At 39.4% G+C, this 26,198-nt stretch overlaps 1 protein-coding gene across 24 annotated transcripts in view; it reads left to right on the top strand.

The window, feature by feature from the left end:
* Abi2 (abl interactor 2) overlaps positions 1–26,198 on the top strand; it is a 128,710-nt gene that overhangs the window by 44,985 nt on the left and 57,527 nt on the right. For 19 of the 24 annotated variants that reach the window (XM_045148044.1, XM_045148038.1, XM_045148045.1 and 16 more), the window contains exon 3: positions 25,296–25,472. The exons of the other annotated variants lie outside the window; for them this stretch is intronic. In XM_045148044.1, the coding sequence (XP_045003979.1) occupies positions 25,296–25,472 (177 nt within the window). The remainder of the gene's footprint in view (positions 1–25,295; positions 25,473–26,198) is intronic. 24 annotated transcript variants of the gene reach the window in all.

Below are 26,198 nucleotides of genomic sequence, written 5' to 3'. Positions count from 1 at the left end.
TAGCTTTGAAAGCTATTATTTTGGTATGTTGACTTTTTTTTGAAAAAGATTTATTTGAGACAGAGAGGGAAAGAGCGAGCGAGTGCGAATAGGTGCACCAGGACCTCTAGCCACTGCAAATTAACTCCAAACACATGTGCCACCATGTGCATGTGGCTTATGTGGGAACTGGAGAATTGAACCTGGGTCCTTAGTCTTCACAGGCAAGTGCCTTGACTGCTAAGATCTCTCTCTCACCCAAGGTATTCTTAATGAGTAAATGAAAAGTAGAATAGATAAATTAATAGAGATTTGTAGGTCAGTGTTAGCAGAGCTACTAGAGATAAGCTGAATCTTTTTAATTTGGAGTTGGGTTTTGAGAGAGTAATATGTTGGAGAGTATGAACAATCTAGAACTCTGCAGTAGCCATTTGACTTATGCAAAATAAACCTCAGTATGTTGGATCAATATAAGTGGTTTGATGAAGTGTATGCATGTGTGTGTGTGTGTGTGTGTGTGTGTGTGTGTGTGTGCGTGCGCGCGCGCACCCATACGCGCTCAAGTGCATAAAAGCAATCACAATTAAAAAAATGGAGTTTCCTGCAGGAATTCAAATTTCATATGTAGGTAGAATTCTTTGTTTTTTTTTTTCTCAATTTTTATTAACATTTTCCATGATTATAAAAAAAATGTCCCTTGGTAATACCTCCCCCCCTACTTTCCCCTTTGAAGTTCCATTCTCCATCATATCCCCTCCCCATCTCAATCAGTCTTTTATTTTGATGTTATGCTCTTTTTGTCCTCTTATGGTCTTGTGTAGGTAGTGTCAGGCACGGTGAGGTCATGGATATGCAGGCCATTTTGTGTCTGGAGGGAGCATATTGTAAGGCATCCTAACCTACCTTTGGCTCTTACATTCTTTCCGCCACCTCTTCCGCATTAGAACTTGAGCCTTGGAAGGTGTGATTGAGATGTTACTCAGTACTCCAGTCACTTCTTTCCAGCACTATGATACCTTCTGAGTCATCCCAATGTCACTGCCATCTGAAAAGAGAAGATTCTCTACCCAAAGTGAGAGTAGCATTAATATAAGGGTATGAACGTTAAGAGAAGTGCTTACTGGGCAGTTTGATAAGCATAGTATATACATTTTTCCAGACATCAGCAGATGTTACATGCCTAGGGCTCATGACTACCCCTGTTTTAAGTTTTCAGTATCAGGGATGTGTTTCCCCTCATGGAGCTGGCCTCCAGTCCAATTAGAGGGCAGTTGGTTTCCACCATGCCAGACGTGCCACTATTGCACCCGGTTGGCTCATTTGGCCTGGCTGGCCAATAATAAGGCTTGCAGTGTCTACTGTTGAGTATCTTCACTGGTGGTATCTCTTTCTCCCATTGAACTACATGTAGAATGGCTTCTTCTAGCTTTCTATTAGCTGGTCTACATGGAGGAGGTTATCAGCTCAGTTCCAGCAGGATTTCTCAGCGGCCTTGCAGCCAAAGTATGTGGAGTCTTCAGCAATAGGGTCTTACCATTGATTCCTGGTGGGAAGCCTCTGCCATTGGATAATGTTTTGAGGGCATCAGGGACCTCCCTGGCCAACAACTCACTGGAGGTATCCCATCCCTGGCAATGAAAATTTTCTAACAATGATCTATGGCTCCTGAGTGTTCCATTGTCAGAAACTGGAGGATTCCATATAATTTATTTGCATCCTCTTAGATTTTGATTAGCCCTCTCTCCACCTTTCCTTTACTCAATCTCTTCTCCTGACCTCACTTTGGGCCTTTTCACCCCTGTTAATCCATTCTTGTATTTACATATATACAATACCAACCTATTTAGTACCCTCCTCCCTTCCTTTCTCTTCCCTTTATGTCTCCTTTTTAACTCACTGGTCTCTGCTACTGAGTTTTTTCCTTCTCACATAGAAGCCCAGTCATCTGTAGCTAGGATCCCCATATGAAGGAGAACATACAGTGCTTGGCTTTCTGGGCCTGGGTTACCTCACTTAGTATAATCCTTTCCAGATCTATCCATTTTCCTGCAAATTTCATGACTTCATTTTTCTTTACCACTGAGTAGAACTCCATTGTATAAATGTGCCACGTCTTCATTATTCACTCATCAGTTGAGGGACATCTCAGCTGCTTCCATTTCCCAGCTATTATGAATTGAGCGGCAATAAACATGGTTGAGCATGTACTTCTAAGGAAATGGGATGAGTCCTTCGGATATATGCCTAGGAGTGCTATAGCTGGGTCATATGGTAGATCAATTTTTAGCTGTTTTAGGCACCTCCACACCGATTTCCACAATGGTTGGAACAGCTTGCCTTCCTACCAACAGTGTAGAAGGGTTCCTCTTTTTCCACATCCCCGCCAGCATTTACGATCATTTGTTTTCATGATGGTAGTCAATCTGACAGGAGTGAGATGAAATCTAAATGTAGTTTTAATCTGCATTTCCCTGACGACTAAGGATGTAGAACAATTTTTTAGATGCTTATACGCCATCCGTATTTCTTCTTTTGAGAACTCTCTATTTAGCTCCATAGCCCAGCCCATATTTTAATTGGCTTGTTTGATTTCTTATTATTTAACTTTTTAAGTTCTTTGTATATCCTAGATATTAATCCTCTATCAGATATATAGCTGGCAAAGATTTTTTCCCATTCTGTAGGTTGCCTCTTTGCTTTATTCACAGTGTTCTTTGCAGTACAAAATCTTTATAATTTCATGAGGTCCCAGTGGTTAATCTGTGGTTTTATTGCCTGAGAAATTGGGGTTATAGTCAGAAAGTCTTTGCCCAGACCAATATGTTGATGGGTTTCCCCTAGCAATTTCAATTTCAGGTGTGTTGTTAAGGTCTTTAGTCCATTTGGATTTAATTCTTGTTTGTGCAAGGAGAGAGAGAAGAATCTATTTTCATCCTTCTACAGATAAATACCCAGTTTTCCCAGCACCATTTGCTGTAGAGGCTGTCTTTTCTCCAATGAGTATTTTTAGCATTTTTATCAAATATCAGGTGGCTATAGCTACCTGGATTTATATCTGGGTCCTCTGTTCTGTTTCATTGATCTACATATCTGCGTTTGTGCCAGTACCATGCTGTTTTTGTTACTATGACTCTGTAGTATAGGTTAAAATCAGGTATGGTGATAACACTAGCTTTATTTATGTTGCTGAGTACTATTTTAGATGTTTGAGGTTTTTTGTGATTCCAAATGAATTTTTGGATTGTTTTTTCTATTTCTGTGAGAATGCCTTTAGAGTTTTGATGGGGATTGCATTAAATGTGTAGATTGCTTTTGGTAGGATTGCTGTTTTCACAATATTGATTCTTCTGATCAAGGAACAAGGGATTTTTTTGTGTGTTTCCTTGTTCTACAATTTCTCGCTTGAATGTTTTATAGTTTTCATTGTAGAGATCCTTTATTTCCTTGGTTAGGTTTATTCCAAGGTACTTTATTTTCTTGGATGCAATTGTGAATGGGAGTGATTCTCTGATTTCATCCTCTGTGTGTTTGTTGTTAGCATATAGGAAGGCTACTGATTTCTATGTGTTTATTTTATATCCTGCTACATGGCTGTAGGTGTTTATCAGCTCTAACAGTTCTCTGGTAGAGTCTTTAGGGTCCTTTATGTACAGAATCATGTCATCTGCAAATAATGATAACTTGATCTCTTCTTTTCCAATTTGTATCCTTTTTTTTAAATATATATATTTTTTAAATTTATTTATTTATTTATTTGAGAGTGACAGACACAGAGAGAAAGACAGATAGAGGAGAGAGAGAGAATGGGCGCGCCAGGGCTTCCAGACTCTGCAAACGAACTCCAGACACGTGCGCCCCCTTGTGCATCTGGCTAACATGGGACCTGGGGAACCGAGCCTCGAACCAGGGTCCTTAGGCTTCACAGGCAAGCGCTTAACCATTAAGCCATCTCTCCAGCCCCAATTTGTATCCTTTTTATGTGCACCTCTTTCCTTATTGCTATAGCTAAGATTTCCAGTACAATGTAATAGTGAGGACAGTGGACACCCTTGTCTTGTTCCTGATTTTAGTGGAAAAGCTTTCAGTTTTTTCCCCACTTAATAATATGTTGGCTGTAGGCTTGTCATAAATAGTCTTTGTTATATTGAGATATGGTCCTTCTATTCCCAGTCTCTGTAGGACTTTTATCATGAAGGGATGTTGCATTTTGTCAAATGCTTTTTCTACCTCTAATGAGATGATCATGTGATTTTTGTTCTTCAGACCATTTATATAATGTATTACATTTATCAATTTGTGTATGTTGAACCATCCCTGCATCTCTGGGATAAAGCCTACTTGGTTAGGGTGAATATCTTTCTGATATATTCTTGTATTCTGTTTGCAATATTTTGTTGAGAATTTTTGTATGTATGTTCATGAGGGAGATTGGACTGTAATTTTCTTTTTTTGTTCTATCTTTGCTTGGTTTTGGTATCAGGGTGATGCTGGCTTCATAAGGAATTTGGTAGGATTCCTTCTTTTTATATTTTATGGAAAAGCGTAAATAGCATTGGCGTTAGCTCTTCCCTGAAGGTCTGGTAAATTCAGCAGTGAATCCATCTGTGCCTGGGATTTTTTTACTTGGGAGATTTTTGATAACTGTTTGGATCTCTATGCTTGCTATAGGTCTATTTAAGTGATTAATATCATCTTGATTTAATTTAGGTAGGTCATATAAATCAAGGAAATCATCCATTTCTTTCAAGATTGTCATACTTAGTAGAGTACATGTTTTTATGGTATATCCCTATGATGTTTTGAATTTCTCTGGCATCTGTTGTGATGTTGCCTTTTTCATCTCTAATTTTATTAATTTGTGTCTCTTCTTTCTTTTGGTCAGATTTGCTAAGGGTTTATCAATCTTGTTTATCGTTTCAAAGAACCAACTCTTTGTTTCATTGATTCTTTGGGTTGATTATTTGTTTCTTGTTTCTATTTCATTAATTTCTGCCCTAATCTTTGTTATTTCTTCTTATCTACTGATTTTTGGTTTGCCTTGTTCTTCTTTTTCCAAGGCTTTAAGGTGAAGCATTAGATTGTTTACTTCTACCTTTCTAATTTCTTAATATAGGCACTTAAAGTTATAAATTTACCTCTTAGGCCTGCCTTCATGTGTCCCAGAGATTTTGGTATGTTTTGTTCTCATTATCGTTTGACTCTATGAATTTTTTTGACTTACTTCTTGATTTCTTCATTGACCCATATATTATTTAGTAGTGTGTTGTTTTATTTCCATGATTTTGTGTATGCTCTATAGCCTTTCTTGCTATTGATTTGTAGTTTGATTCCATTGTGTTCTGATAGAATGCAAGGAATTATTTTAATTTTCCTGTATTTGTTAAGATTTGCTTTGTGTCCTAATATGTGGTCTATTATCGAGAATATTACATGTGCTGCTGAAAAGAATGTATATTCTGCAGCATTTGGATGAAATGTCCTGTAGGTATCTTTTAGGTCCATTCCTTCTATGACCTCATTTAGTCCAGATGCTTGTCTGTTTATTTTTTCCAGGATGACCTGTCAATTGATGAGAGTTGGGTGTTGAAGTCACCCACTACCACTGTGTTTGGTGTTATCTGTGACCTTAGTTCTAGTAGCGTCTGTTTGATGAATTTGGGGTCCCCCATTATAGGTGCATATATATTTAGGATTGTAATGTCCTCCTGTGCCTTTAATCAATATAAAGTGACCTTCCTTATCTTTCTTAACTAATGTTGGACTGAAGTCTACCTTGTCAGATATTAGGATAGCAACCCCTGCTTGTTTTCTAGGTCCATTTGCTTGGAACACTGTTTTCCAACCTTTCACCCTAAGATATCGTCCATCCTTTGTAGAAAGGTGGGTTTCTTGGAGGCAACAAATTGAAGGATCCTGCTTTTTAACCCAGTCTGTGAACCCATGCCTTTTGGTTGGGCATTGAGCCCATTGATTAAGAGAGAATTTGATGAAGAATGGAATTTCAAAGGGGAATGTGTGGGGTGAGGGAGGGAGGGTTTTAACAATGGATATTTTTTATAATCATGGAAAATGTTAATAAAAATTGTGAAATGATAAAAAAATTAAAAAACAACAAAAGAATATTGAAAGGTGTGTATTCATTTTTGCCATTTTTTGGTAGTTCTTCTGATTTTACCTTTTCTATCTTGTGTTAACTAGTATTTGAGTATTGTTTGTTTTTCCCCCGGTTCCTTATATGTGTGCTTTTCTTTTTCTTCAGCATGGAGGATTCTTTCAAGTATTTTCTGTAGAGTTGGTTTTGTCTTCAAATACTCCTTTAGCTTGCTATTGTCATGGAATGTCCTTATTTCTCTGTCTATTTGAATGGATAGTTTTGCAGGATAAGGTAACCTTGGTTGACAGTTGTTACTTTCAGGACTTGGAATACATCACTCCGTGCCCTTCTGGCTTTTAAAGTTTGTATTGAGTAATCTGCTGTAATCCTGATAGGTTTGCCTTTGTAGGTTACTTGATTTTTCTCTCTGACTGCTTTCAATATTTTTTCTTTGGTTTGTGTGTTTGGTAGTTTGATTATAATATGGCGAGGAGAGGTTCTTTCCAGGTTTTGTCTGGCTGGTGTTCTAAAGGATTCCTGTATCTGCATTGGCACCTCTTTCCCAATTTGGGGAAGTTTTCTTCTATGATTTTGTTGAAGACACCTACTATGCCTTTGGAGTGAAATTCTTCTCCTACTATGCCCTGAATTCTTATGTTTGATCTTTTCATAGTATCCCGAATATCTTGAAATTCCCACTCATGCTTTTCTTTTAGTTTGTCTTTCTCTTTGTTGGACTGTATTAGATCTGCCACCTGGTCTTCTAGCTTAGATATTCTGTCCTCTCCTTCATCCATTCTGTTGGTGGGATTTTCTACAGAGTTTTTTATTTCATTAACTGTGTTCTTCATTGTTAGTAATTCTGACTGGTTTTTCTTTATTATTTCTATTTCCTTGTTTATGTCTAATATTGACCTCTTTATTTCATTAAATTGGTGTCCTGTTGTTTCTTTGATTTCTTTGGTTTCCTCTTTTCATTCCTTTGATTTCTTCTTTGACTTCTTTGAACATATTTATAATCATTCTTTTGAAATCTTTCTCAGGCATTTCCTCTAACTCGTTCTCACTGAAGGTCATTTCTCTTTTTTAAAAATTTTTTAATTCTTATTATCATTTTCCAAGTTTATAAAAAAAAATCCCGTGGTAATTCCCTCCTTCCCCCCGACACTTTCCCCTTTGAAATTCCATTCTCCATCATATTACCTCCCCATCTCAATCATTGTACTTACATATATACAATATCAACCTATTAAGTACCCTCCTCTCTTCCTTTCTCTTCCCTTTATATCTCCTTTTTAAATTACTTGCCTCTGCTACTAAGTATTTTCCTTCTCATGCAGAAGCCCAATCATCTGTAGCTAGGATCCACATGTGATAGAGAACATGTGGTGCTTGGCTTTTTGGGCCTGGGTTACCTCACTTAGTATAATCTTTTCCAGGGCCAACTGGAGGTCATTTCTGAATCATTAATACTTTTTGTTGGATGTATATTGTCTTGATTTTTGTTGTTTCTTGTGTTATATAATATATATATTTTTGCATCCTGGATTTTCTAGTTTGCTGGGTATTATTAGATGTATCAGACAATCTGGGATGTTATATAACTTCAGGGTAGGAGTTTATGGCGTTAGGTGTAGTTCTTAAGACTTTCAAGAGTATCTACAGAAGTGACTCTAGGTGTTGGGTTTGTGTGCTATGAGAGTATTTAAATAGGCTGAGTGGAACAAAATACAGGCAGATTGTAATATTTAACTAAACAATGTAAACTTTCAAGCTCAGAGTATTTATCTATGAGTAGGTATTATGACAACCAGATCCTCTAACTGTCCCTTAGGGTGTGTGGTGCCCCACCCACACCCTTATTCCTTACAAGGAGGTTAAGATTTCTGATCTGTTGAGGGTAATCCCAGTTACCTCTGCTCCTGCTTGGGTCCCGCTGTCAGTAGAAGTTGGTGCGGCCGGGTCCCTGGACCACTGCTCTGTTTGCTGGAGCTGGGCATTGGTGGTGGGGGAGGGGAGGCTGCAGATGCTGCTCTAGTTCTCTCGCTGGTCCATGTGTTCTTCTCCCTTGTCATCTGCTCCTCAGTTGTTCACTGCTGCTGTCCCTTCACGTTTCTTGAGTTTGTGGAGAGCTCCGGTGTGAGTGGAAGCTCCTCTCATCTGGATATTCCTGTGGCTCAAGCCGAGCCTGGTGGCTTTCTGGTGCCCTGTGGCTAGTGCTGTGATAGGCGGACGTGCCGGAGCTGCTTCTGCTGGCCTGTGCGGGCTCTGGATGCTCTGGATCTCTCCTACTTCTCCGCTGCCGTTTCAATTTCCTATACACCTCATTTTTTAGTAAGTGTGTATTTTGCTGAGATTTTTTTTTTTTTTTTTTGGCTTTCTCTGCTTCCCTAGGCTGCTTTGGCGTGGTACCTATGCTGTCATCTTAACTGGAAGAGCAGAATTCTTTGTTTTCAAAGTTACCTGAAGTTGGGAAGATTGTTCAGTGGATAAAGTTTTTGTTATTTAGTCTATAAGTTTGATCCCCATATCCCATTTAAAAACTTAAAAAGCTGGAAGCCCTGGTAGGCTTCTGAAATACCCTGCTAGTTTAGGTAGTCAGTTTGCCAAGGGATCTTCTTGTGTCCTCCTCCCTACTGCTGGAATAGCAGGCAAGTTGCTACGCTCACTTAACATCTCCTTGGATTATGCGGATCTGAGTTTGGATCCTTCTGCTTGCATGCAAGGGCTTTATGTCCTGAGTTGGCTCCCCAGCTCTATGTATGTTCATGTTCTTTAACAGCTATTTAAAATGTTCTCTTTTTCTTCACAAATAAATAAATAATAAATTAAGAAAACAGGCTAGGGACATGTCTGAGCGATTAAAGTGATTCCCCAGTATCCACATAAAGCCAGATGCACAAAGTGGAGCATGCATCTGGAGTTTATTTTTGCAGTTGCAGGAGGCCCTGGTATGTCCATTCCCCTCCTCCCCTTCTCTCTCTCTGTGAAATCAATCAGTCAATATATTTTAAAAAATAAATAAATCCGGGTGTGCCTTTAATCCCAGCACTTGAGAGGCAGAGGTAGGAGGATCGCTGTAAGTTTGAGGCTATCCTGAGACTACAGAGTGAATTTCAGGTCAGCCTGGGCTAGAGTGAGACACTACCTCGAACAACAACAACAATTAAAAAAGAAATGTAGGTTCAGTCAAGTAAAAGAGGAGAACTTATGTTTATTGGAATGGCAATAGGTTTCAGGGTTGAAAGGGTTGTCTGGTGGAAGGTTTCAGGACCATTAGGTAACTGAGGTGTTAAAATCCCTAGTTAGTATCCTTACTGTTTTCCGACTAAGAACCATTCCACGGTTTAGTCCCCTCACCCCCATTTTGTCCATTGCAGTGGATAGGAACACAAGTAGAATTAGAGGGAGAAGGTCAGGGAATCTAGGTTTTTTCTGGCTGTTCTCATGCTTGGGTGATACTTGATTTTGTTGAACTTCAGTTTTCTGTTAAGAATATAAGGTTAGCACATTAAATGATATCTGAACTGTTTTTCATCTTCATTTTATTATTCTTTGTGTTTGCTTCTCTTTCTTTTCTCTTGGCTGTGTTTCCTGGTACAACCTGTGCCCACTGCCCTCAACCCTCTCTTCCTCTGGTATAACTGAACTATGTTTTATATTACTCTGAATTGAAAACTGAGGATCATTGACAGTACTAATTGTATATGAGGAAAGAAGATAGTTTAACAAAACAAAGGGATTACCATGTGTTGCAGTTAGCTTTGTATTACTGGCACGAAACACAACCAGACCAAGAGCAGTTTAGGGAGGAAGGGTTTATTTTGGCTTACAGACAAGAGGGGAAGCTCCATGATGGTGGCAGAGGAGACAATGGTATGAACAGTGAGAGGGTGGAAATCACCTCCTAGCCAATATCAGGTGGACAACAGCAGCAGGAGAATGTGCCAAACATTGACAAGAGGAAGCTGGCTATATCATCCACAAGCCCACCCCCAACAATACACCGCTTCCAGGAGGATCCAGTCCCAAATTGTCACCAGCTGGGGACCTAGCATTCAGAGCACAAAAGTTTATGGGGGACACCTGAATCAAACTACCACATTCCATCCCTGGCTCCCATAAACTGATTACTGTCTGTGATGTAAAATGCAATGCATTCAAGTCCAAGTTTAGAAGTCCCCATAGTTTTTTTTTTTATTAATTCCAGTGATGTTCAAACATCTCCATAGTCCAAGGTCTTTTAATTGAGCCATAATACCAAAAATCCCCATAATGACACAAAATAAACATACATATGCAAAAGTTGGCACTGGTTATAGCAAAGATATATTCAACCAGCAAAAGATTTTAAACAACTAGGACAAATATCAAACTCTGTAGATCCAAGTCCTCCAACTCTATTCAGTGACAAGTCTCCAAGTCCAATAATCCTAACTAGTGACAAGTCTCTGGATTCAGTTCTGGCCCTTCAGCTAGGCCGCTCACAGCCTCTTAAAACTTCATTTAGTTCCAGCAGCACTCCTTGGCTCCATCCCATAGTCCGGGCATCTTCACTGGGTCTCTCTTGCAACCCATGGTTTATCCTCATCAAGCATCCATGCAGGTAATCCAACAAGCCTGCGTCATACTGCTCATGGCCATTTCTAGAATACAAAACTGTGTTGCAAATTCAGTGACCCCCCCCCTTTCCTGCATGTGTTATACTCCATAATACCAGGTGTTAATTCAGGGGAGGAATAAAGCAGACTTTGAAGAAAAGGATGCTCCTTCAGCATTTATACCCTCTCAAAACATTCTGCATTCTTCTTCTTGTCCCAATGCAAGGTCAGCTTGCCCAATCTCAGTAGTTTTAATCTGTCAATTATAGCTAAATGGGCAGCAATTTAGACCCAAAGATTTTATTCTGTGCTGTATCTCTCTGCTCATACCAGTCCATTGCTATGCAGTGCAATGCACAGTGCAGTGCACAAATTCCCAGGACACTGACAGGCAGCAAGTCTGTCACACAAACTGCTTCTAGGCCAGTCCAGACAAAGCTCTTTATCACCCTCAAAACCAAACCTTACAGTCCATAGTTCTTCTGGCATTCAGGTCTTTCAACTCTGACCAGAATGTTCTATCAAGCTGTATTTACTGCACTACAAGGTGTCTCTTAGGCCATGATTTAAAATCTTTTCACTTTCACCCTGCAAATCAGTTCTGAAAAGGCCAAAGCAACAGAATCAGGTGTCTAGCATTAATAGCCTCATTTCTTGGTACCAATTTTACTGTGTATTCAGCTTCATGTTGTTGGCAGAAAACACCTGACCAAGAGTGTGGGAGGAAACGGTTTGTTTTGGCTTATAGACTTGAGGGGAAGCTTCATGATGGCAGGGGAAAGCAGTCACATGAGCAAAGGGCGGATATCACCTCCTGGCCACCATCAGTTGGACAACAGCAGCAGGAGAGTGTGCCAAACACTGGCAAGTGGTAGCTGACTATAACATCCATAAGCCTGCCCCCAACAATACACCGCCTCCAAGAAGCTTCAGTTCCCAAACTGCCATCAGCTGGGGACCTAACATTAAGTTTATGGGGGACACCTGAATAAAACCACCACACCATGCTTTCAAAATGCCTTTTTAAAGTTTTGTTGTTTTGCTTAGGGATAAGTAGTTTCATATTCTTTTTGGTACTAGGAGAGTAATATAAGGCTACAGATGTAGCTCTATCATAGAGCACTTGCCTATCATGCTGTGGGTTCAGTCTCCAATATAAGTACCAAGTAAGGTGGGAGCAAGAAAGGGGGCAAAGGAAAACCTCCCAAAAATTAAGGAATGAGGGAGATAAAAATAGAAGAATGAGTCTGATAAAATACAAGACTAGAATTTTTTTTTTTTTTGAGTTAGGTACTGAAAGGCAGTAGAACTTTGTAGACTATACATGTAGGATTTTTTTTTTAAATTTACAACTTTATATAGTTTTGCTTAAATATTTTTTAAGGGGTTAGAGAAATGTCTTAGTGGTTGTGGCACTTGCCTGTGAAGCCTAAAGATCAAGGTTTGATTCCCCAGAGCATACATACGCCAGATGCACAAAGTGGCACATGTGTCTAGAGTTTGTTTGCATGCCTCTTCTCTGTCTGCCCCCACAAATAAATAAATAAATAAATAAATGCAATATACAAAAATTTAAAAAAATTAATTTTTAAGGAAATACCACGTAAGATTATCAATGTCTAATTGTGCATAGAAGTTGATTTTATATACTTCCTAATTAACTATGTATAGTTTCTATATATATATATATATATTTCAGTGAAAATTACCCATTAACTTTTTCAATAACTGATATGTTTTATGGAAGATGGATAATTTGAAACACATTTAAGTTTAAATAATGAAATATTTAGTTGAAACATTTGGCATATTTAAAAATTACCCTATTTAGTTGAGTTAATCACCTCTAACTGTTTGATTGCAGATATTTTCCCACACTGATGGGCTGCTAACTGAGGTAGCTATCCAGTACAGTCAACTCACAATTGTCTGTGGTAATGGAAAACAGCATTGCATGGATAAACCTAAAACACAGTATTTTACATATAGTACCTTTCTGCCATCTGCTGAGGCCTGAGCATGTGCTTGGGTTCATGAGGGAGATGGGGGTGTGGGACTCAGGCTTGCAAAGGAGCTCTGGGAGTCAGTATGGTTATCTCAAGGCAAAAGGGACCTGGTTTTGGCTCTATGTGGCTGAAATGTCATGTGGAAGGCCTGCAGCATGCAAGACCAGCTTGGCAAAGTAGTGAGAAGGCTGGGATAACTAATAAGTAAGAAACTGGGAAAAGAGATGTTTTAAGTCTTCCACAATTGCAGTGATATTTCTGTGTTTCTTGATTAACAGATGTAGTAGTAATAGCAGCAGTGTACTTGTATTAGTTTTGGTTATCTTTGTTTGCTAGCTGACACATATTTTTACTTGCTACAGGTGAGTGCTGTTAGCTCTTACTAAGGCTTTTTTGTTTTCAATAAGAGTGAGTTTTTTGTCATATAATCAGAAATGTTAGAATTCTGGGATAACTTTGACTTTTTATAAAATTTTGAGTTATTTCTTTACTTGTACTTGTTAAGTATTAGGGCATGTCAGGACCTCTTGCTGTTGCAGACAAACACCAGATATTTGTGCCACTTTGTGTATCTGGCTTATGTTGGTGGCTTGGAAATTACTCCTGTGCTGGCAGGCTATGTAAATGAATTTAACCACTGAACTACCAAACCAGCTCCATGACATACCATTTTTACTGTTCAAATTCTTTCCAAATATCACCGAGGAACTTGTACTTCCAAAGATTATAATTGATTGTATTCTAGCATTGTGATGCCAAATACTATTATCAAGGTAAAGGCAGTAATGATTACTGAAAGTTGTGAATTTGTTGTAGGAAAAACATAGCCATATATTTTCTTTAAAAATAGATGAACTTTTCTAAATATCTGTTAAACTGATTAATGTGAAGTAAGGTGATAAATATGGGCTTTCTATCTAGTTAAACATACTTGAATTTTATATAAGAGTTAGAGTCACCCAGGCTGGCTTTGAACTTACTGTGTAGCTGAGGGTAACTTTGACTTCTGATTCTTGTGCCTTCGTCTCCTGTGAAATCGGATTACAGGTGTGCACTACCATACTTGGTTTATAAGACAATCTTTTTTTTTTTTCTCAATTTTTATTAACATTTCCATGATTATAAAACATATCCTATGGTAATACCCCTCCCCCCACTTTCCCCTTTGAAATTCCATTCTCCATCATATCCTCTCCCCATCTCAATCAGCCTCTCTTTTATTTTGATGTCATGGTCTTTTCCTTCTCTTAAGATGGTCTTGTGTAGGTAGTGTCAGGCACTGTGAGGTCATGGATATCCAGGCCATTTTATGTCTGGAGGGAGCATGTTGGATGGAGTCCTACCCTTCCTTTGGCTCTTACATTCTTTCTGCCACCTCTTCCGCATTAGACCCTGAGCCTTGGAAGGTGTGATTGAGATGTTACTCAGTACTCCAGTCACTTCTTTCCAGCACTATGATACCTTCTGAGTCATCCCAATGTCACTGCCATCTGAAAAGAGAAGATTCTCTACCCAAAGTGAGAGTAGCATTAATATAAGGGTATGAACGTTAAGAGAAGTGCTTACTGGGCAGTTTGATAAGCATAGTATATACATTTTTCCAGACATCAGCAGATGTTACATGCCTAGGGCTCATGACTACCCCTGTTTTAAGTTTTCAGTATCAGGGATGTGTTTCCCCTTATGGAGCTGGCCTCCAGTCCAATTAGAGGGCAGTTGGTTTCCACCATGCCAGACGTGCCACTATTGCACCCGGTTGGCTCATTTGGCCTGGCTGGCCAATCATAAGGCTTGCAGTGTCTACTGTTGAGTATCTTCACTGGTGGTATCTCTTTCTCCCATTGAACTACATGTAGAATGGCTTCTTCTAGCTTTCTATTAGCTGGTCTACATGGAGGAGGTTATCAGCTCAGTTCCAGCAGGATTTCTCAGCGGCCTTGCAGCCCAAGTATGTGAAATCTTCAGCAATAGGGTTGGTTTATAAGACAAATCTTTTAAGGGCTAGGAGCTAAAGGTGCTTGCTTATAAAATCTACTGGCCTGGGTTCAGTTCCCCAGCTACCCATGTAAAGCTGGACTGGCATTCATTTGTACCAGCAAGAAATAGTTATGTGTACCTGTGTGTGTGTGGGGGCACATATGAATTTTGTTTTATATTTGGTTTTTAGAGTTAGTGTCTGACTGTAGCCCAGGCTGTCCTGGAATTCACTATGTAGTGTCAGGGTGGCTTCGAACTCATAGTGATCCTCCTACCTCTTCCTCCCAAGTGCTGGGATTAAAGGTGTGTTCCACCATGCCTGGCTCTAATTTTTTTTTTCCCCCAAAGTTGGGTGTCAATCTAGCCCACACTGACCTGGGATCCCCTCTGTATTCTCAGGGTGGCCTTGAACTCACAAGGATCCTCCTACTTCTGCCTTCCCAGTGCTGGGATTAAAGGTGTGAACCACCACACCCGGGTTTTTCTATTTTTTTTTTAAGAAAAACTTTAAGCTGTGTGTGTTGGTGCATGCCTTTAATCCCAGCACTGGGGAGGCAGAGGTAGGCGGATTGCCATGAGTTTGAGGCCACTTTAATACTACATAGTGAATTACAGGTAGGCCTGGGCCAGAGCAAGACCCTGCCATATAAAACACAACACAACACAACACACTGGACCGGACTGGACCGGACCAGAACACACTTTAAAGTAATTGAGGTAGGTGATTGCTGAAAACTTTAGAATCTTTTTGGAGCAGAAGTTTTTCTTACTCATAGAGAAATTTTAATGTTCTTTCTCAAGTTTTTATTCAAATTCTAAATAAAACCAGACATTTTCTAAAGATATATTTGATTACGTTCACAAGAATTCATTTAGTTCAATGTGGTGTGGCAAGAATACAAATTAATATTCTGTGATTTTCTTTTTTTAAAATTTTTTATTTTTAAATTTTTATTAGCATTTTCCATGATTATAAAAAAATCCCGTGTTAATTCCCTCTCTGTGATTTTCTTAACATTATATTATCTTTATTATTGTAGATACTTTAAGAAAGAATAATGCCACCAAACACCTATTCTTTTGCAGGCACATGAGTCATTAATCTAGAGTCAAAGCTTGGAACCACTTGTTATTTCATACTAAATAAAGAAAAAACTACCTCTAGATTTTTTGTTTTCAACTAGGGCAGTTTTGCCCCTAAGGGGGGACATGTGGAGACATCAGATGGTTTTGCTCCTCCCAGAGTGGGGAAGTGAGATAGGTCATGTCTACCCCAATACTTCTTTATATGTACAATGCTTAGACAATTCATCACAACACAGAATTATTGCGTCAAAATGTGAAATGAAGTTTCAGTTTGCTACAAATATAAAATGTTGTTGTCAGATTTACATTCTACTACTTTAATTTATGAATAAGTACTTTTCCAAAATCTCAGGAGAGTAAATAGCAACTCAAAGAAGATTACCTTCTAACAATAGTGCTATCGTTCTGTAGCCCAGGTTGACCTGACATTCACTATGTAGTTTTAGGGTGGCCTTAAACTCACAGTGTTCCTCTACCTGTGCCTCCTGAGTGCTGTAGCCTATTCTTTAAAAATACTTTTTTTTTTTTTTTGGTTTTTCGAGGTAGGGTTTCACTCTGGCTCAGGCTGACCTGGAATTCAGTATGTAGTCTCAGGGTGGTGTTGAACTCACAGTGATACTCCTACCTCTGCCTCCCAAGTGCTGGTATTAAAGCCATGCACCACCACACCTGGCTTAAAAAAATACTTTTTAGAGGAGGTCTGGTGACAGAGCAGTAACGTGCCTAAGGACTTTTGCGTCACACCCACTCTATCGTGGACACATGCTGCTCCTACTTACTTTCTTTTTTTTATTTTACTTTATTTTATTTTTTTTCGAGATACGGTCTCACTCTAGCCGAGGCTGACTTGGATTTCACTATGGAGTCTCAGGGTGGCCTCGAACCCATGGTGATCTTCCTACCTCTGCCTCCCGAGGGCTGGGATTAAAGGCGTGCGCCACCACGCCCGGCAAAAAATACTTTTTTTGACATTTTAAATATGTACAATTTGCATTAGTATGATTATTTATTATTATTATTATTATTATTTTTGAGGTAGGGTCTGACTCTCACTCAGGATGACCTGGAATTCAGTTCCTCTCTCTTGTCCCCACTCATCCATACCACTTCTGTGGAACCTTTTCATCCTGTCAGCAAGGCCTTCTGCTCTTTTAATGCCTTTATTTTTGCTTTCATCATCCGTTTTGACATGTTAATATGTTGGTGGGCCCAATATTGTGCAGGTTACAATAGTCACTGTGCGGTCATGAATGCAACATCCACCTTGTGTGTGGAACACAACTTTCCAAAGCACTCCTTCTTGTGCTCTGGCTCTTGACATTCTTTCTGCCGCCTCTTCAGTAGTTTCCCTGCATTGGCAGGTGTGATGGAGATGTGTCATTTCATGCTGAGCATTGAACTGTTGATTCTCCTCAGCAGTTTGAGTATGTGTCTCCTTGGTAGTTACCACCATCTGCAAGAAGACATGAGAGCAGCCTGGTGTGATGGCACACACCTTTAATCCCAGCACTTGGGAGGCAGAGGGAGGAGGATTGCTTTGAGTTCAAAGCCAGCCTGATACTACATAGTGAATGTGTGGTCAGCCTGGGCTAGATTAAGCCCCTACCTCAAAAAAAAAAAAAAAAAAAAAAGACAACAATAAAATACAAAAACTGTTAAGAAAAATAAAAGATGAGAGTAGCATTACCATATGAACATAAACATGAGTAATTAGAGGTCAGTTTGGTGGGTACAATGTATTCATTTAGCTAAACAACAGTACTAGCTTATGACCTTTCAAGCCATTTCCATTTGACTAAGTTGACATTACCAGGCTTGAACTCCCTTCCATGGAGTGGGCCTTAAATCTAGTCACAAAGCAGTTGGTTACCCTTTTAGCAGTCATGTTACTCTTGTGCCATGGGGCTCATCTTTCTTTGGCTGGCCATTTGTGTAGTTAAAAGGGTTTACTGATGGTTCAGTATTTGCCCCTGTAGCCTGAATAACACTTTTCAGCCCTTGGTATAGATGCCAGCAGGGAGGAGGCTTCCAGCTTAGTTACTTCTACTGTGCAAACTTTAAAACACTAAAGAAAGAAAATGAGGAAGACACCAGAAGATAGAAAGATCTTTTATGCTCTTGGACTGGAGGAAAATGGTCACTTTCAAATGCAATATGCAGATTGAATGCAATCCCAACCAAAATTCCAGTCCCATTATTCATAGAAAATACAGTGTTAAAATTCATACAGAAGCAGAAAAGACCCTGCATAACCAATATTATCCTAAGGAAAAAAAAATACTGCTGGAGGTTATCACCATAGTTGATTTCAAGTTATACAACTGTGATAGTTTGAATAGATGGCCCCCAATATATCCAGTCTTTTATTAGTTTGTAGTTTGGATCTATGGCCACCTGGCTGGAGAAGGTGTCACGGGGCAGATCTTAAGGTGTGCTGGTGGATTTGAGACTCCAATCTAAAGATACGCAAAGTACCCAAGTTCTTCCTGGAGTTCCTGAAGTGTGCTGTGTGGCTTCTCTGTCTCTGCTTGACCCTTCTTCTGCCATTATGGAACTTTCCCTGGATCTGTAAGCTTCAATAATATCCCTTCCTCCATAACTATACCTGGTTTGGAAGTTCATCTCAATGAATCTGAAGCTGTTTGCCAGAGAAGTTGCTACTGAAGAGTGGGTTGAGATGAACCTGACCATGTGGATTTTGGACTTTTGGAACTTTTGTTTTGGAGCAATGGCCATGGACTTGGTGCTTGCAACTGAAGATGCCTTCTGAAGTGGTAAGCCAAGTTTTATGGAGTATTCTGATGACAGTTTGAGAATGCTAAGTACAGACAGTATTGAACTTGGAGACTTGGCTTATGAGGTTTCTAAGGGGAAGGAAAGACTGCAGAGGAGTTGGCATAAGGGCTGGCTGTGTCCTGCTGCCCAGGCCCAGAGGATTTGATCAAGGTTAAATTTGTAATGGACTGATATGCTTGGCTGAAGATACTGGACTGAGAGTTTAAGATTTTAAGTTGGAAAACCTCAAGCAAGTGAAAATTACAGGCACTGAGACTTGTTTTAGGTTACTCCAGTAACCTGAAGCTGCTATTGTCAACACATTAGCAATCTTAAGGAAGATGGCCCAACTGCTTTATAGTAAAACAATGGAAAGGATGCCTGAGGAAAGACTATGTTAGAAATGCAAAACCTTTTGGGAAAGAGTTGATTGGAGAAGGAACCTCCTCTTATCAGGTCCTTGAATTAAGAATATGACTGCAGGGATGGAGAGATGGCTTAGTGGTAAAGACTCTTGCCTGTGGAGCTTAAGGACCCAGGTTTGATTCTCCAGGTCCCACGTAAGCCAGATGCACATAGTGGCACATGCATTTGGAATTTGCAGTGGCTGGAGGCCCTGGCACACCCTGTCTCTCTCTGTCTCTTCCTCCCTCTCTGTGTTTCTCTCCCTTTCTTTCTGTCTCTAAGAAATAAAGTAAAAAAAAAAAACACCTTAAAAAAGCAATAAAACAAAAAAGAATATGACTACATCCTGTATACCTGGTATTAGTTTGGGAAGCATGAAAAATGTGTGGAGTGGTCATGAATTGCACATGGTTCCAGGTCACATGATGGTCCTGATAGGCTGGAAGAGCCTTTGGAAGATGGACTGTGGTTTGCATGGAGACCTGAAGCTGTTTTTGGGTATACCAGGACTGTGCAAGGTCTACCATGGAGCGCATTGTTGGGCTGGAATGGAAGTTTTTCCTGGCTCCTCTGCCAAGCTGGAGACTGTCAGTCTCTGGTTATAATGGACCTGCACATGAAGTTTGATGTTTGTTTATGGTGGTTGAGTTTGCATTGTTCTAGTTTCTCCTTGCTACGCCCTATACCAGTTGAAAATGTTTACTCTGTACTTTTATATGTTGAAAGTATGTAATTTGTTTGATTTTATAGGACTCACAGCTAAGAGACTATCTTAAATTCCAGATGAGACTTGGGACTTTGGAACTAGCTTAAATTGGTCAAGACTGTGGGGACCTTTGAAATTGGACTGAATACAGTTTTATAATGTGTAATGGTGTTGAATCTATTGGGGGCCAGGGGTAGAATGTGATAGTTTGAATAGATGGCCTCCAATATATTCAGCGTTTTGTAGATCTATACCCACCTGGCTGGAGAAGGTGTCACTGGGCAGATCTTAAGGTGTGGTGGTGGATTTGAGACTCCAGTCTAAAGATATGCAAAGTGCCTAAGTTCTTCCTGAAGTATGCTGTGTGTGGCTTTTGGCTTGTGGTTTCTGTCTCTGCTTGGCCTTTCTTCTGCCATTATGGACCTTCCCCTGGATCTGTAAGCTTCAATAAATCCCTTCCTCCATGACTGTGTCTGGTCTGGAAGCTCATCTCAGTGAACCTGAAGTTTTCTGTTACAACTACAGAACTATAGTAATTGAAACAACATGGTACTGGCCTCCAATTTAAAATGTCACTAAGGCTTACCTATTTATTTTGCCTCATCTCCCAAATGCTGGGATTCTAGGTATGTTGCCACCATGCTTGGCTTCACATCTTTTAAATAATACTTTATATATTTATTTGAGGGGGGTAGGAAGGGAGGAATAAAGGAGGAAGGAAAAGAAAAGAAAGACAGGTAGATAGAGAATGGGCATGCCCGGGGGCTCTAGTCACTGCAAATGAACCTCAGATGCATGTACCACCTTTTACATATGGCTTATTTGGGTACTGGGGAATCGAACCTGGTCCTTAGGCTTCGCAGGCAAGCACATCAAGTGCTAAGCCATCTTTCTAGCCTCAGATCTTTTTTGTATTACAGCTCTCTCAAGTAGTTGAAAAGGAGCAAGTTTTATAGTTTACTAAATTTGTTCTGAAAGATCTCAGAGACTTTAAGAAACTTTTTTATTGATAACTTGCATATGTGCACTGTATATGTATATATACATATATAATGTATACACACACATATATTTAAATTTTATTATTAAGAGAGAGAAAGGAAAGCCAGGCGTTGCCAGTAGTGGTGGCACACACCAGTAGGATGTTGCTGAAGAGGCAGAGGTGGGAGGATCAGGAGTTCGAGGCCAGCATGGGCTACACATTTTCAGCACTGAAGCACACCAAACATGAACCCAACATGGCTCAGGGAAATTTTGTGGGAGAGGGGGACGGAAAGAATGTCAGAGTCACATGTTGGGTCATGATATGCAGAGACATTTATCGTACCAATAACTGTGGGTTAACTCCACAATGCACGACCCATTTACATCAACAAGGAGGGTCCATTGGGAGGGGGTAGATCATGGATGAGCCTAATAATGGTATCAAACTGACTGTATTTGCTGAAAAGAAAACTAATAAATTAAATTAAAAAAAAAAAGAAGAAAGAAAGCCAAGTGTGGTGGCGCACGCCTTTAATCCCAGCACTTGGGAGACAGAGGTAGGAGGATTGCCATAAGTTTGAGGCCACCGTGAGACTACATAGCGAATTCCAGGTCACTTTGAGCTAGAGTGAGACCCTACCTTGGAAAACCAAACAACAACAACAGCAACAGAATGTGCTTGCCAGGGTTTCCTGCTCTTGCAGTGAACTTCAGATGTATGTGCTACTTCTGCATCTGGCTTTATGTGGGTACTGAGAAATCAAACCCAGGCCCTCAGGCTTTGCATGAAGTGCTTTTAACTACTGAGTTATCTGTCTAGCACCTCCCCAATGTATTTTGGTCATAATTTCCTCTCTTTTTTCTCCCTTCCAGTTCTAATTCTATGTAACCCTTTTCCCCCAATTAGTCCTCATATATATATGTTTTTTTTCAAGGTAGTGTCTTGCTGTAGTTCAGGCTGACCTAAAATTCACTATGTAGTCTCAGGTTGGCCTCACTCACGGGGATCCTCCTACCTCCTCTTCCTGAGTGCTGGGATTAAAGGTGTGCACCATCACACCTGGCAGCCTTCTTGTATTTCTTTGTTGTTGTCTTCTGTCCTCCTTTCCTCCCTCCTGCTTCTGCCTTCTGCTTCTTCCTGCTTCCTCCTCCTCTTCTCCTTCTTCCTCCTTCTCTCCTCCTACTTCCTCCTCCTCCTCCACTCCCACCCCCCCCAAGGTAGGGTCTCACTGTAGCTCAGGCTGACCTGGAATTCATTATGTAGTCTCAGGGTGGCCTCGAACTCACAGCTATCCTTCTACCTCTGCCTCCCCAGTGCTGAAATTAAAGGCGTGCGCCACCACATCCGGCTTTTTTTTTTTTTCCGCCTTTCTCCGTCTGTGACAAAATGTTGATGGTCCCCATATTGTGCTGGTCACAGTAGTTGCTCTGAGGTCATGAATGCAACAGCTACTTTATGTCCTGAAAACAGTATTTTGTAGTATTCTTCCCATCCTTAGGCTCTTCGATTTTTTTTCCACCACTTCTTCTGCAGTGTTCCCTGAGCCTTGGAGAGTGTGAGAGAGATGCAGAGACTTAAAGAAAAATTCCTTCCTAGAGAGAGAGAAAGAGAAAAAGAAAGAAAGGCAGATAGAGAATAGGCACACCAGGCCCTCTAGCCACTGTAACCAAACTTAAGACCTACACGCTACATGGTACATCTGGCCTAACATGGGTACAGGGAAATTGAACCTGCATCCTTAGGCTTTGCAGGCAAGTATCTTAACTGCAGAGCCATCTTTTTAGCTTCAGATGCAGAAATTTTTAATTTTTTTTGTTTTGTTTTTGTTTTTTGAGGTGGTCTTGCTCTAGCCCAGGCTGACCTGGAATTCACTATGTAGTCTCAGGATGGCTTCACACTGATGGCAATCCGCCAACCTCTGCCTCCCGAGTACTGGGATTAAAGGTGTGTGCCAGCATGCTAGCTTATAAAACCTTTTTTTAAAAAAATTTTTACAACTTCCATAAATATAAACAACAAACCATGATCATCATCCTCTCCCACCTCTCTTTTCCTCCTCCCATATCCCCTCTCCTTTAAATCCCTTCTTTCCAAGTAGTCTTTTTTTTTTTTTTGGTTTTTCGAGGTAGGGTCTCACTCTAGCTCAGGCTGACCTGGAATTCACTATGGTGTCAGGGTGGCCTTGAACTCACGGTGATCCTCCTACCTCTGCCTCCCAAGTGCTGGGATTAAAGGCGTGCGCCACCACACCCGGCATCTTTTTGTTTTTATGTCATCACTCGAACTTTGTATTTTTATTTATTTAATTTTAACTTTATTTTAGAGAGAGGAGAGAGAGAGTTGTCATTCTAGGGCCTCAGCCACTGCAATCAAACTCCAGATGCTTGCACCACCCAGTGGGCATGTGTGACCACGGGCTTGCCTCACCTTTGTGGGTCTTGCTTATTTATGTGGGATCTGGAGTCAAACATGGGTCCTTAGGCTTCTCAGGCAATGGAGAGATGGCTTAGCAGTCAAAGCACTTGCCTGTGAAGCCTGAGAACTCATGTTCAACTTTCCAGGTCCATGAAGCCATATGCACAATGCCGCAGTATGCAGTGTCACAGAAGCACCATAAAGGGGCACACACATCTGGTATTTTATTTGCACCCAGCTGAAGGTTCTAGTGTACCCATTTTCTGTCTGCCTCTTTCTCTTTTCCTCTCTCTCAAAAATAAAAAATAAAAGTAAAAAACAACTTAAAAAATACTTAAGTGAGTAAGTCTCTACTTTGGTCAGTTGTTTGCTTGATGCATCATTTAGTTATTAATTCTGAAGTATAATTTCTGTTGCTTTGAAGCTCTCTTGGTTGCAGAGAAATGGGAAACTTTGACTGTGTCTAATTTAACTCAGTCAGTTTTAAAAGATAAATGATCATATTTCAAATTTCTTCATGTGGTATTGTCATGATGTTTAGCATCTTTTTATTGCTATTATGTACTTCTTTTAGAAAAAGGTATGTTGAAGTAGGACTGGGGAGTTGTTATTGGAAATGCGTTAGGAAAAAAAGTGACTATTAATTGCTGTCTCAGTTAGAAATAATGGTAAGAAGATATTAGTGGTTTTCAAATTCTAGACTGCATTCCCCAGGGAGAGATGTTTAATTTACATTGTATACAGTATTAATCATTCTCAAACATGTTCCAGAAACAGTACTTTCTACATGTACTAGTAGCCTTATGTTTCCGCTTCATGTATTTCATTTGAAGTAATTGTTGCTTATAGACGACTAAATTGCATTTTATAGAATAAAAATGCTGCTTTTTTTGTTTTAAGTTCCTAAAAAAATTATTCTTTATTATTAGTAAATTATAATAGACTATAAAAATGTAGTGTCATTCATGTTAAATTATGTTTATATAAGCATTTGACAAATATAAATTCATGAAATATTTGATTTAGCATTATGTTATAATATATAAGCAGCTTTGCTGTTACTATTTTGTGGTTCTGGGTATTGAATTCAGGACTTTGTACATTTTAGGCCAGCACTGTACCCATCTACATATTCAGCTCTTGACACTCATTTTAATATTTATTTTTTATCTCTTTCCTTTAGTGAAATGCTTAAATGCTAATAGAAATTATAGTTATATGCTACTTTAAAATAAAACCAGCGTGTAGAGCGCTTTCTGTTTCTTTCCTGTGTTGCCTTTTATTTTTGAGGCAGGGTCTCACCGTGGCCCAGGTTGACTTAGAACTCATTCTGTAGCCCATGGTGGCCTTGAACTCATGGAATCCTACCTAAGTATTCCAAGTGCTGAGATCAAAAGTGTGAGCTACCACACCCAGCTTTTGGTACTGTCCTAATCATTACATTAAGCTTATTCTTTTTTTTTTTCTTTTGGTTTTTTTTGAGGTGGGGTCTCACTCTATCCCAGGCCGACTTGGAATTCACTCTGTAGTCTCAGGGTGACCTTGAACTCACAGCGATCCTCCTACCTCTGCCTCCCAAGTGCTGGGATTAAAGGCGTGTGCCACCATACCTGGCAAGTTTATTCTTTTTAAAAATTATTTTTATTTATTTGAGAGAGGAGAAAGAATGAGTGCGCCAGGGCTTCTTGCCACTGCAAATGAACTCATATACACACATGCACCACTTAGTGCATCTGGCTTTATATGTGTACTGGCAAATTGAACCCAGGCCTCCAGGCTTTTCAAGCAGGCACCTTTAACTGCTGAGCCATCTCCACAGCCCAGGCTTACTATAGTGAAGAGGACACAGAATGCTGTAAACTTTTTCTGTAAAGAAGCTAGCAAGTAAATATTTAAAACTTCATAGGCCATAAGTTTGCTATAGTGACTGTTATAAAAATAGCTATATACAAATAGGCAGGTGAACACTGTGTTCAAGTTTAAATCATAGAAACAGATATTTGAATTTTGTATAATTTTCATTCCATGACTTTTTTTTCTTTTTCAACTATTAGAAATGTAAATACTCTTTGCTTATAGCTGTGGTGGACCATGCTTTGGCAGCCCATGCATTAGCCTAAAAATGAAGAAAGCCAGTAATCTAGAAAGAATAAAATTTACAAAATGAATATGAAATAATGTTAAGTTTCTAGATATGTTTTAAAATTATTTCTGTATATTAGAGCTATACCTTTTTGTATTGTCTTTTTATATTAATGTCTTATAGACTGTTGATATTCATAAAGAGAAAGTTGCAAGAAGAGAAATTGGTATTTTGACTACTAATAAAAACACTTCAAGAACACACAAGATTATTGCTCCAGCCAACCTTGAACGACCAGTTCGTTATATTAGGAAACCTATTGACTACACAATTCTAGATGACATTGGACATGGAGTAAAGGTACGTATACACACACAGATACACACACACACACACACACACACACACACACACACACATACATATATTGTTTTTAAAAGTAATAATCAATAATGGAACTAACTAGAAATTTAAATCCTTTTCTTTCTTAGGGACCAATTACTCGTTCAGTTATGGTTGTGAAGATTCTTTACTACTGTAACTATTTTGTCATTTTTTTTTTTTTATAGTGCTATGTTCTCAAATTTTAAACAGTCATCTTTGGAAAACTTGTATTTGCTTAACCAATTGTGATAATACCTCATACAGATGAAAGAAAGAATGGTAGAATCTTTCTAATCTCTTAGTGATTTATTATTACCAGTTGAAAATTCATTCAGCATATTAGCAAAACGTTTATCTCAAAAATTTATCAGCACACTTTTGGCATTAGTATTCATAAATGGCATATGTTACTAAACTTGTACTCTATAATTTTTAGAACAATTTTATTTAAGCATTTTTGGTGAGATAAAAGTAAGATGTAGTGTAGATAAAAGATGCAAATTAATATTTATTTCCACTGCTTTTGGGTATGTAACATTTATATTTTGCCCAGCTTGTTTTTTGTTCACTTTTATTTATTTATTTGAGAGTGACAGGGAAAGAGGCAGAGAGATAGAGAGAGAGGGAGGGAGGGAGAGAATGGGTGTGCCAGGGCCTCCAGCCACTGCAAACGAACTCCAGACGCGTGTGCCCCCTTGTGCA

This window comes from Jaculus jaculus, chromosome 4 (assembly GCF_020740685.1).
Source record: "Jaculus jaculus isolate mJacJac1 chromosome 4, mJacJac1.mat.Y.cur, whole genome shotgun sequence".
Classification (NCBI taxonomy): Eukaryota; Metazoa; Chordata; class Mammalia; order Rodentia; family Dipodidae; genus Jaculus; species Jaculus jaculus.
This window is presented reverse-complemented; position numbering and strand designations above follow the sequence as displayed.